This window comes from Acyrthosiphon pisum, chromosome A3 (genome assembly GCF_005508785.2).
Source record: "Acyrthosiphon pisum isolate AL4f chromosome A3, pea_aphid_22Mar2018_4r6ur, whole genome shotgun sequence".
NCBI lineage: Eukaryota > Metazoa > Arthropoda > Insecta > Hemiptera > Aphididae > Acyrthosiphon > Acyrthosiphon pisum.
The window spans coordinates 2,448,999-2,462,777 of NC_042496.1; the positions used below are offsets into that span (position 1 = coordinate 2,448,999).

Consider the following 13,779-nt stretch of genomic DNA (forward strand, 5'->3'; position numbering starts at 1 on the left):
AATACATTAAAATACTTATTCTTATAAATGATAAATCCAGGTTTTTAATAATAATTTGTTAAGTCAAATAATACATATTTCAAAAATGGTTTCACATATAAAACGAATGTCCATACGCGCCCGGAAGGGGGGCACTGCCTCCCTGATTTTCCGGCAAATGTTTAAATTGTATATATTATGATAAACTACAGTATAACAAGCGTAATCAAAGCTTAGCCGTAGATGGTACAACTGGCTTTAAGGGAAACGCACAAAAACATACGACCGCAACGCGGCAAGAAACACTTGGCGAAGTGCCGACCCCACACGAGTGGGATAAAGGTGGGAGCCGGGAGGGGTGATTTGCCGGTGCTCAAACGCTCGTTATAAAACTTAATAAATACTCTATATATTACGGGTTTACGTCAGTAGTACCACAATCAGTAACAACACATTCGCCTGACGGATCTCTTCATCCGGCTCCAACACAAGCGGCGTCGTGGACGTCTAAACCTGACCGCGGTTACCGTCAGGTCCGTCCCCGCATTCATGTTTTGTGCTGGACTTGACGACTGCCACACGTCAGCTTCAACCATTTGAACCTGCAGGGGTAAAGACGCTGAGATGGTTAAGAGGATGTCAGCGCACTATTTGTTTTCTCTCTCTGACCCATGCGAAACATAGACAAAACGCATTTATGCAGAATCATTTTTTCTATGTTTTTAAGTAATCTTAGAGTAAAATCAACCATTACAAAAAAAATAGAGAATAATATTTTTGAGGGTATGACATATCGATTTGTCAAAATATTGTCTCAGAACAATTAAATCATAATTTCAATTTACAACAATTTTAGGTTTATTTCGAAAGTTGAATACAAAGTCCAATAACAATAAAATATAAAATCGATATGTCATTCCCTCGAAAATATTATTCTCTATCGTTTTTGTAATAGGTGAAATGACTAAGATTAATTAAAAGTACAGAAAAAATGATTCTGCGTTAATGCGTTTTGTCTATGTTGCGTGGGTCATAGAGAGAAAACAAATAGTGCGCTGACATCCTCTTAACGACGTCCCGATCCTGCCAACTTCTGCAGTGACAGGTGCAGGCATCAACGTCACAATAGACGATTCGGCATACGGTGAATAGGTCGAAACTGCAGGCAACTCTTGACGGACGGCATATCAAACCCGGGAGCATCGCCCTCGGAATTAGTAAGCACGGCGATGTTAGGCATGGATAAAATTTGCCGGTGCACCTGCAAACATAGGAAATCGAGACGTTCTACTTATCCGGATATCGTTGATAACCAATAGCATTAAATTGGGCGTGGATTGCCACCCAACCTCTGGTGCCATGGCTGCTGAATTCGTACTCATATTAGGAATCCATATTATCGAAAAATACCTTGAGTGCACCCGAAAGCTCTTAGATCGCAGCTCTCCATCGGTTTCGGTCTATTCGTCCGGAGATCTTTGAAAACCAATTGCATCAATTCGGTTGCGGACAAGATCTTGATATCGGTCGAACAGTCATCGAGAGCTACGATGTTCGACATATTGATAATAATATAATATAGGTAGAATAAATATAGATTATACCAAAACGCATTTTAATTTTTAGACCGTAGGAATTAAAAATTATTCGTCATGTTTGCAACTAATGGATATTGATAAGTGGTCACTGTGACACAGACACGGATTATATCTTCTAACTATATAAATGTGAAATGAAAATCTCCCTACTGACTAAACTCTGGAACTACTTATCAGATCTTCTTGAATTTTTTTGAAACGAAAAAGTATATCACGGAGTAGGTTCTTATGAAAGAAAATTTTAGGAAAATTCACCGGAAAAGTAGGAATTATGATTGTCAAAAATACAACAGTGGCGCCATCTGTCTGAAAAAAATAAACTAAATAATGAAAAATGTAGTTTATTGTTGCGGATTAAAATAATAATAGTGTATTATATATTGGTTGCTTTTGGTTAATCGGGCATGTTTGTTGTTTGTATTATTATTTTTTTGTCAATAATGTTTGTGGGTAGATTAGACCTCTGGGAAAAAAATGGTCTAAATTTAAAAGGGTTAAATTTGGTTTTTTTTTTATTCATCGGATTTTAAAACGGTTAGGTTAGGTTAGGATTTTGTATTAATTGATTATATTAATCCACTGTAGGCGGAATTAAGTAAAAACAACAAACTTGGTATGACTAAATTTAAATTATACGCTTACGTAAAACATCACGGGGTCCGCGATCAACCACAGGTAGATTTCCTACCTGATAATATACTGCTGCAAATCAGAATTATTATTTCGGGCAACAGAAAAGTTAAAATTAATGTTGAACACCATACACCAAATATTATATAACGAATTGAACGAAGTTTGAGTCATATAGAGTTGGTACATTTAATGGGCAGTGAAGTGAACAGGATCAGCTAGTATATTTATATATACATTTCTATATATATATATACTAGCTTAATTAATTGATTAATTAACTCCTTTTAGGTGTAAGTCGCTGTGGCCGTTGTATATATGGAAGCAAAATCAAATATTCAAATTATATTTTAATTTTTAGCCATCCCACGTTGAGTTGTCCGAGAGTCTCGCTTAAGGTTATGCGAACAGTATATTATCAGGTAAGCAATCTAATGCAGACACAGTAAAGTGATAAAATATAGCCTATAGGTAGCTTTGTAGTTGAATAAAATGTTTATACAGTGTACCTATAATAGTTTCGGCTATGTAATTTTTTTCATTTTTACCATGCTTAACCCTTTTAACCTTTGTGGAGGTTACATTTTGAAAAATCTTTTCTTAGGGGTATTTTGCATCATAAAATGAAACTACTGACTAAATGTCATACTCATAGCTTCAGTGGTTCCGGTTAGGTATTTTTAATTTTTACCACTTTTAACCCTTTTAACATCTGTAGGGGTTGAATTTTGAAGACTATTACTTCATTAAATCACCTTATAGTTTATACCTCAAATTTGTTATAATATTTTATTTAAGGGGCCTTGCTACGGTCATTTTTTAAGGGGCAACATTCAGGCAATTTCTAATCTTCTCATAGCCGCCCGGGATCTATGGTAGTTGTAAATGATTATTAGTGTGAGTGAAATTAAATGCGGGTTTCCTCTCTCGTACGCGCATGCACATGTCAATAAATCGTTAACCATTTAAATTTTAAACTTCACTACACGAATTTTACAAAAACATACATTTGTTTGGGCAAAATTAAAGTTAGTTAACATTGTCTGATTTTGATTCTGAAAAAATATTTGAATTCAGCAGAATAATGTCTGTAGATCGTACGAAACATTTTCCGTTTTTAATATTAATTTTAATTATAATTCGAAAAAGTTCATATTTTCAAGTTTTCAATTACAGTTCACAATAATATAAAATTTAGTTTTTACAAAGTGCTTCGTAGGATTTATAGACAGTTATCTGGTGAGTTCAAACTTTTTTTCAGAATCAAAATCAGTCAACGTTACTAACTTTAATTTTTGAATACTTTAGGTCTTTTCAATTTGTCAGTGTGCATATTTTATATTATATTTATATATTACTTATTAGTTATTATTAATGCGGTACCTGGTAAGTTGAATTAATATCATAAAATTACAACAAAATAATTAAAATTGTTATTCCTGGTTATTTAATTATTAGATATTTTGATTACAGAATAAGTAATAACCTACCTACGTGAAACACTGGAACCTTATTTTAAATTTTCAATCCATAGCTATAAAAGTTGAACAATTTATAAATTTGTAACTAGAAAATCGTTTTTAAATTTTAAATTTGATAAATTATGTCAAAAATCAAACTTTAAATGATTATATAAAAAATTGTGACTGAATTTTTAATATTTTTCAAATGTCATTGTAACAATATGTCAATATACTAGGAGACTTGTATTCAATTTTCAAGCTTTTTTTTACCCAACAAATAACATTTTATTAACATTCATAGAAAAAAAACAATATGTAGAATTGGAAACCGTAACCTGCAGTTCAAATAATAAATCAAAATATTTTGAAAATTGTATCGTGTTTAGAAAATGCGAAAATAAACAACCAGTGAAAATGTCATGTTTATATAGTCATTTGTTTTAGAGTTAAACCAAAATCGATTTTTTCGAAAACCAATTTTGCGTTAACATTCCCGTTTTTCTTTTATTTTTATGTTGTTTTTCCTAGTTAGGTTTATGCTAAGTAAATTGACGTACATTTATTTTGTTTTAATAATTTATATACTTGAGGGGAATTTATATACGTTATACACTTACTAGGTACACTACGACACAGCACATGAAATAATGTGAAGAAAATAAACAAAAGGCATTATAAATTTACTGTAATTTTAAAAATATCATAGTGGACATTTCTACAAAATTAATTTCTATTTCTTGCCAAGTAAATAAATTATTGAAACAAACAAATGTACTTCAATTTACTTAGCATTTATTTATCATATCACATCTTTATTATATAGTGCTTAAAGATCTGTTTTTTTTCGATACTTAGCCGTTTTTTAAACGGAGTGTTTTTATTGTGACTTGTGATCTCTATAGTCTATTGTTCTATGGTAAGGCCTAAGCTGGCCTAAGATACTCACTTCTCCACAGATAGTATAATATTCTTAAATCGAGTAACTTCTCAGTTCTCACCTTAGATCATATTATAGTATATGATAGATCATAATATACACTAATCTAAAGATTCTAAGGTTCTCACACCATCGAACAATTCATTCTGCTCACACAGAATAGAATAGATGAATAGATGAAATTTCACACGATTTGTGATAACATGTTATCTAATCACACAAATAATACAACAAATCATAATATTTTTTACCGCGGTGGCGCGGTCCGTAGATATAGATAATATAAACATTATTTAAATATTAAATTATTGAATGTGTAATAAATAAATTTATTTAAATAATTTTTATCAATACTTATGTTTGGCGTTTTTAGAAGTATCGTGGTTTGTCAGTAGTCACTAGTCAGTGTTCACTAGTCACTATGAATTAAAATGCTAAATGGCAATAGTCACTATCACAATATCATAATTATTCACCGCCATTTAATATTTACGAAATACTAATGACTAATGACAGTCATGATTAATTCAATTAACTTAATTGATTTCAATAACCTACGACCTACTCGTGTCTCGTGCTATTATTATTCCGCCTTTGGGTGTTATGGATAAAACATCTGCAACTTTCAATATTAAATATCACAACTGTTTCATTATCACCCTCAGAGATTCTTCGTGAGTACATCTATATTTCGTAAATCTTCGGATTTACAGAAGCTTATTAATTATCATTGTGTTAAATATTTCAACTAGGTTTTTTTTTATGAATTTTTGACATTTTATAATAATTTATTTTGTTCATTTTGTCTTAAAATTTCTAAGAATGTACATCTTATAATCATAAATATTTTTACTATTAGGTAAAAAAACAAATTGATTTAATCAAACATTAAAGCTATAAAGTATTATTTAATATTTATATTATATACATGCTGATTCACTATAGGCTGCTCGCCTTGCTCAACCCCAATTACAGAATTTAAACAAATTCTTAATTAAAGGAAAGAATTAATTTAAATTCTGATTTCTTGAAATTTTTAATTTTATTTAAGGACCAGATATTCAAATTATGAGAATTTTTTTCCATTTATAAAGAGTGTCCCGTGGTAAGCTGTATACTAACTACGGAACAATTCTAGTTTAGCTCCCAAGCGATTTTTTTTTTTAAATTACTGAAAGCACACAATACAGGTATACCCGACTGGGTCACTCGCTAGCTTGGACAATTAAATTCGAAAATACCCCTTGACTTGTTTTGTAAAACCACCTTGGGTAGGTCTCCGAGTTACAACAAAATTATTAAAAACACATAAACATTATCCCAGCTAATATTACCATGAATTGTCTATAGTCCACGTTACCCATCGTGCAACAATATTTAAATACTTCAATTCGCTATAACTTCAAAACCAAGTCCAACCAACAAATTCTGATGGCACCTAAATTTTTTTCATTACTTTATAGGAATAAATAATTACATTTTTCAAAATTACTAAAATCATGTCAAATTGTATGTTTAATATTTTGCAGTGAAACAGATTGATTATCAATTGATAAAAAGAGTTTGTATAGCCATAGGACTCTTTAATTGGTATAAAATTTTTAAATTAAAATTGAAAATATAGTCCTCAAACTCCTGCTATAAATTCCAATTTAGATTTAATATAAATGCATTATTAAAAGAAAACGTGAGTGAGTATGCGTGTTGTATCATCCTATATTTAAATATACTAAAATATATTTCATCTCTATTTTAGTTATATTGGAAATGCAGGTATAAATGTAAATAGGGCTAATAATGAATAAAGGTCATATATTTTATACATTTAAAAAATACTTAATAATTTATGTACTAATTAATTGGTATTGATGTATATTGTATATATAGTAAGTTTTATGTTTATGCCGTCAAAACTCAAAAGATTAATATTGACGTCGTGTTTACATTTATGTCCTTGAAATTTTAGTTTATCTTATCTACACTCTATTATAGTTTTATTACTTATAAGTCATAACATATTAACTATTATGTTCAATATAATGACTTAGCATTACTTGAACAAAATGTCTGTTTTTGTGTTGTAAGGTAAAATTTTTATATATTAATTTTAAGTTTTAAGTAATTATTAACAACTTTTATTTTTATATATGTAATTAAATTATTTATAAAATATAGATTGAAGTGTTGGTAATTGATATGTATTTATATTACTTTGAATTGAATGGTAATCAATAAAGATTTTAAAAACTCACTGAAAAAATATATATTAAAGTTACCTATTTAAAATATTTTGTTTGAAATGTAGTTCATACATACTTTGTATTATACATCTTACTGTAAATGTGGAAAGAGCTTACTTAATGTTGGTAATAAATAATAGTGATTAAAGATTATAAATAATAGGTATAATAGCTTTTAAAATATTTTAATATGCCTAAATGTTTTTCATTTTATTCTGTATATCTATATTTTCTGATTTTGAATTAAATATTTATATATTGCATAATCATCTTTAATGTAGAACCTATTATTATGAATAATACTACTATAAAAGGGTTCGATTTTTGTCTTTTTATACTTCAATCTGTATAAATTGTATTTTATGAAAATAATTAAAATAATTTTATTTTGTTATGAATTTATTTTATTTTTTTTAGAATTTTGTTGTTACAAAATACTCCTGGTTACAATAATTATTCACAAAATGGATAGTACAAAAAGCAAATGTGTTTTGTTAACTGGTGGCGCAGGGTATGTTGGTAGCCATACTATTATACCTTTAATTGAATCAGGGTATGAGGTGGTGGTCTTAGATAATTTGTCAAATGCATGTAAAGGTATGTTATACTACATTTTATTAATATGTGTCAAACTATTAAACGAGATACTGTATTCATTCCTCTACAAACATCTATTTGTATTTTTTCATTTTATTTTATCAAATTTTAATAATACAGATTCGTTCTTAGAAATACTATATATATATTTTTAATAATGAAACCTTTTTTATAGTTTGTTATTAGTTTATTGCATTGTTTAAATCATAGTAAGACATTAATTGTGACAAAAAAAATGATTATTTAATAGGTAATTTAAATCTTAAATTTTTATTATTATAATAATATAATGTATCTAACAAATCAATTAACTCAATTGCCATAATATGCAAGTATGCCAAATGCAATAAAAGTAGATTTTATAGTTTTAAAATTAAATTAATATTAAGTATTTAAAACTTAATAATAACATTTTTAATAAAATATAATATTTATGTAATTATATTAGTTATGTATTGACATCAATTGGTTAAGCCGTAAGCATTGGAATGGAGTTAAATATAAGTTATAATTTATAACTATTTTTCATGCTTTTTCATCTAATCTATTTTCTAAACTGTATTATTATTTATTATGCTTGCTCTTATCTTACATATTGCATCTAAATCAGTGTTTGGAAAGTTCATGTTCATGTTTAGTGAATGCTATTAATTGTAAATTATAACAAAGAAATCTTGTTTTTTTTTTCAAATAGAATGTGCGCAAAATTCATGTTTGAAGAAAACTTATATGATTTCAGGTTGTTCAAATCATATACATTTTTGTAATATGAATTTCATGTACAAATTGAAAATATTCCAAATAATAATTTTAGAATGTTTTATTTAAATTAATTTATTTTAGTACTTATACTATCATATACTATCATACAATTAGTTAACCCATTTCTGCAGATAGAAATTCATTTTTTAATAAATAATCAAAATAAACAATCTGATGAACATGTTAATTTGTTTAATGAATAATTAATTAAGTTCAGTTTTACTTCAAGTTAGTTTTTAGTGAACTTTCCAAACACTGATTCACATAATTCTAAATAAAACTAACAATCTGTTGTATTCTATTTTAAAATATTATTAATTTAGGAAATGAAGGACAAAATCCGGTACCTATATCGCAAGTTGAAAAATTAGTTGGAAAGCCAGTCACATTCTATAATGTTGATCTCTTGGATTATGATTCACTCTCCAAAGTATTTGATAAGGTTAGCTTTATGTTTCATTATACCTATTATTATAATGATCTTACAATATATTATATTATGCAAAAGTGTTAAATTTATATACCTAAATACCTAATGATTATTTATGACATAACATTATTCTCACCAATGTAGATAGAACAAAGCCATATTTTTATATTCTGACTATATATTATTATCAAAATTCATTTTTAAATTTCTAATTTTATGTAAAAATTATTGATGTTAAATTACCAGTAGTAAAAATTTATTTTAAATAATGCACTTTACCCTTGTTTGTTATTTATTTATATATTTATTGGAATACAAATGACAATTACAATGAGGTAAAGATATATTATATTATTAACAACTTAAGATAAACAGTTATAGATGAATATAAATACAAAAAAACAGGTTGTTCAAGGATTATATATCCCGAGCATGTGGGGAAGGAAATGGTTATGATGGTATGATGCAGTGAGGCTAAGGGTAGAGAAAGAAGCTATTTGCGAGTAGAATAAGAGTGAGCTCAGAAAAAGACTTTTTCCTACAAAATCTGTATTCTGTAAATGTTGGTTAGCTGCAATGTGTTGTCAGGAAAGGCATTCTCTTTGTAGGATTTTATGATTAGTGAATAGTTGTGATGAGTAATCAGGATATTAAGGATATAACAAGCATAATATTATGATCTGTAATATTTTTTTATAATATATTTATTGTATTTTTAGCACAACTTTTGTTGTGTTATTCATTTTGCTGGATTAAAAGCTGTTGGTGAATCATGTATCATTCCTTTGACTTATTATCGAGTCAATGTCTCAGGATCAATCAATTTATTTCAAGTATGTAAAGTGTTACTACTATAATTAATTACTTTAATAACAACTGAATGTATAACATGCAGACTAATAATAAACTTAATTGATAGGTCATGAAAGAACACAATGTAAAGAAGCTTGTATTTTCCTCCTCATCTACAGTATATGGTGAACCACAATTTCTACCGATAACTGAATCACACCCGGTTGGTCAAAATTTACTCAATGGATATGCTAAATCAAAATATTATATTGAAGGAATAATACAAGACTTATGCAATTCTGATAAAGTACATTTTACAACAATCAATAATATTTAATTAATTATTTACCTAATATGGTGTTTATTATTAGGAGTGGTTTGTGATTATTTTGCGTTATTTCAATCCAGTTGGAGCTCATCCTTCTGGAACTTTGGGAGAAGATCCTACTGGAATTCCTAACAATTTAATGCCATATGTTGCTCAAGTAGCTGTAGGAAACCGACCATGTATAAATGTTTTTGGTAACGATTATAACACTATTGATGGAACAGGAGTAAGAGACTATCTTCACATTATGGATCTGGCCGAAGGTCATGTTAGTGCATTAAAAAAGCTACAAAATGCTGATGAAAATGGAGCTATAGCTATAAATTTAGGCACAGGAAATGGATACTCAGTGATACAAGTAATGAATAATTTTTCAAATAAGTTGTTACAGTTTTCAAAAAGACAGATTAAAAGTTTTGAATTGATAACATAAAACAAAGTCATAAATTATCTTAAAAATTATATTTAACTCAGATACTGCCTCAGAAAACTATTTTATCATATCTTAATATATTGTATTTATCCAAAACAAGTTATTTTATGGATTTTATGTATCTCAAACAAAATTATTGAAACTAATGATACAGATTTCAAAATACTCATAACCAGGGCCTGTAAGTTATGTCCTAAAAAATGCATAATAAGCATGCATTTATGCACTAAAAATTTGCAAAATATACATTGAAATATGCCTTAAAAAGTTAAAAATTATGCATTCATATACACTTAATATCTAAAATTATGCACATAAAAAATTCTTACTTAAAAAAATCATAAACAATTTTTAAAATAATATGAATTATCCATTCATTTCTTTTATATTATAAACCATCGTGTTTTTTTTTTTTTTGTCAAATGTTGATTCTTTTATAGTATTTCCATAAAAAAATGCATATTGAAATAATAATATGGATAGAAATATAAAAATCATGTATAATATGTCCAATAAAATAGAAATATGCATAAACATGCAAAATAAGACTTATACCACATATTTAACTGTAGTGCCTTGATATGGATTTCTATCTCATCTAGCATTAAATACATTTTAACAAGATTTATATGCAAATACATGAACTTACGAGCCCTGCTCATAACATAATTTTAATATTGAATAAAATTGCCATATATTATGCAATAGTACATCAAAAAAATTACTATCAAATTATAGATAGGAATTACCTGTATATTTAAATTTATCATGTTATTTACTGATGTGTTCGAGTACCCTCAAACACCTCAAAGTTAAAAATGAAAATTTTAGAAAAAAATTTTAATTTGTATAGTTAGATCAAAATCAAATTTTAAATGTTCAAAAATGACAGCAGATTAATATAAAAAAAAAATGTTTGGTTATTTAAATTTTTTAAATTACTAGAAAGTTCGAATACAATTCAAGTTTGACCTATTCCTAAATTATTATTTATTAAAATATACAAAATACAATATTGGATTATATTTATAAAAAAAAAATGTACCAATTATCATTATATTATATTAATTAATCATGTTTATTAATTATTTTGCTCAGGTAATTGATATGTTTAGTCAAGTTAGTGGACAAAAAGTAAAATATGATATAGTTGATCGTCGTTCGGGTGATTGTGCTTCTTCTTATTGTGATGCATCGTTTGCCAAATCATATCTTGGATGGGAAGCTAAGAGAACATTGAAGGAAATGTGTGAAGATACATGGAGATGGCAGTCATCATATCCTCAAGGTTTTTTGACTAAGAAATAATTATAATATGGTTATTATGAAATTGTGAACAAATTATTATTATTTATTGTTGTTGTTAATTATAATTATTATTTCTTACAAAATGTTTTTAGAAATTTTTAAAACTCTGTTTTATAATATTTTATAATATTATATTATATTGTACAATAACATAATTAAATATGCAGTTTTATATAATATTATAATGTATACTTATACTTTGCTTACAACAATTTTTCTTCAACTACTTTATTTTCTTAAACTTAGGTCTATAAGAAATCTACAGTCCATGGTGTCTAGAATATTAATTGTTATATTATTTTTAATATGAGTTCTCCGATCCTTACTCTCCGTGTGGGCTGACAAATTATTATTGGAGACAATAATATTTCGTCTGGGCTCCGGTCAATAATATATCCTGATCAGATGTATGTGAATTAAATCTCGAATAAAAACTATTTCTGAACTATTTATAGATATTTCCAGTTATTTAAATTTTCCCCTATAAATATCAATAAAAAAAAATTTGTTGTATCAACAGCTTGAAAATTTAATACAAAATTCCTAATAAATTGTTATAATAGTGGTTCAAAAATATTAAAGATACGTAAGCACAATTTTTTTTTTACAAGCATTTAAAGTTCAAATTAATCAAAATCACATAAATATGCAATGTTAAAAATTATAAAATGTATAAATGTATAGCTATATTATACTATACTATATATTATTATTATAGCTTAGAATTGAAAATTGAAAACAAGGTTTCTAATAAGCAGTTCATAATATAACCAAAAAATCTAAAAGATACAGATATACTGTATTAATACTCCAGTGGTCGGGACGCTAATGTTTTTTTGTAATGATACAGCTACTCACCTAAAAAAGTAGCTCGCTATCAATATCACTACTTATTTTTAAAATTAAGTACGCTGCTTCTCACACTATTGTTTAAATGTAGAGTACTACTTTTACACTACATTTTTTTAAATGTTCCAATAGAAAATTGGTAGTTTATAATTTGTACTGATTTAACATTTGGCGACTGGACAAGTTTTAACTACACGCAAGTTGAATTGATCATCGTGGATTAAACCTGAATTAATATACTTACTCATCATTATTATAATATAATAGTTATAATACTATTTTAACTATCACCAATAAGGTTGAAGGTAGCGACAAAATAATGGTAATTTTTAATACGCTAACCAAAAATGTCTAGTATTCTAAAATATATCACTACAATAATACATTAGGTGTATTGTAGGGACACTATGTTAATCTCTACAACTATATACAATTGGCGCATTTAATAGTAAAACAAATTACTTTAATAGCAATAATAATATAATATTATTATTATTTAATTTATCTATTCTGTGGTAATATAGACTGACATACTTTGCTGAGAATCGTTTTTTGTATACAATATTATTTTATTTTTATTTTATTTAATGGTATTAACGCCAATCAGCTTTTTACATATAAAATAGTAAATTTAACATATAAACAGTTTATTAATACAAAAGTTATAGTTAACAAAATACTAATAAATTACAAACAAAACATAATACATTTATATTAATATATTATATTTTATCAACACATCCATTATAATGAACCGCTCGACACCTACAACTGCACAGCAGAGCGGTACCTACCCTGCGCTTAACCACCATTTTTATATTATTTTTTAGTTATAACAATATTTATTTCTATTACAATGTTTCAAGTTTCAACAAATTGTACGGACGTCAGAGTCGTCAGACATAATATTAGTTTTTAAATTATTATTAATTGCTCAAATTGTTTTTAAATTTGTATAATCATTTGTATTGATGTGTTTAATAATCAGATTATCTATATTCTATATAAGTACTATTTGTACAAGTTGTTAGCAAAAACAATACTCTATTAAATAAATACATGATTTTAAGTACAATTATTTTATATATTATTTCAAATGTTTACATAAATACAATGAACTTATAAGTTATAAGCACTTAGAAACCTACAACGAACGTTGAAATATCACCAATCTCAAGAGGCCACACGTCCTGTGGTTAGTTGTCTCTGTAACCTACAGCGCCCGCACGACAACAAATTCAATATGCATAATGGATGTACTATTATGATATTTTAATTTATAAGCCAGTTATATGCTTTTTAAACTCTATTATATTTTATATACGCAATACTTATAACTCAAGCTTAATAATATTGAAAAATCGTGAAAACACAATGTTCAAACTACAATAATGCACATTTAATTTTCTTACATTTTAATTTAATTTATGGTC

The 13,779-nt window shown here is 27.1% G+C and overlaps 1 protein-coding gene across 3 annotated transcripts; it reads left to right on the forward strand.

The window, feature by feature from the left end:
- Positions 1-4,973: 4,973 nt before the first annotated feature.
- On the forward strand, positions 4,974-11,709 carry LOC100161644 (UDP-glucose 4-epimerase-like). Of its 3 annotated transcripts, none has more exons than XM_008188315.3 (7): positions 4,974-5,281; positions 7,265-7,444; positions 8,530-8,648; positions 9,356-9,469; positions 9,556-9,735; positions 9,800-10,114; positions 11,288-11,709. In XM_008188315.3, exons 2-7 carry the CDS (start codon positions 7,312-7,314, stop codon positions 11,495-11,497), a joined length of 1,071 nt encoding a protein of 356 aa, XP_008186537.1. In that variant the 5' UTR covers positions 4,974-5,281; positions 7,265-7,311; the 3' UTR covers positions 11,498-11,709. The 3 variants fall into 3 exon arrangements, with proteins under 3 accessions (XP_008186537.1, NP_001155497.1, XP_016662778.1); NM_001162025.2 differs by lacking the exon at positions 4,974-5,281 and adding an exon at positions 6,660-6,692 and having other exon boundaries at positions 11,288-11,694; XM_016807289.2 differs by lacking the exon at positions 4,974-5,281 and adding an exon at positions 6,994-7,010.
- Positions 11,710-13,779: the final 2,070 nt, after the last annotated feature.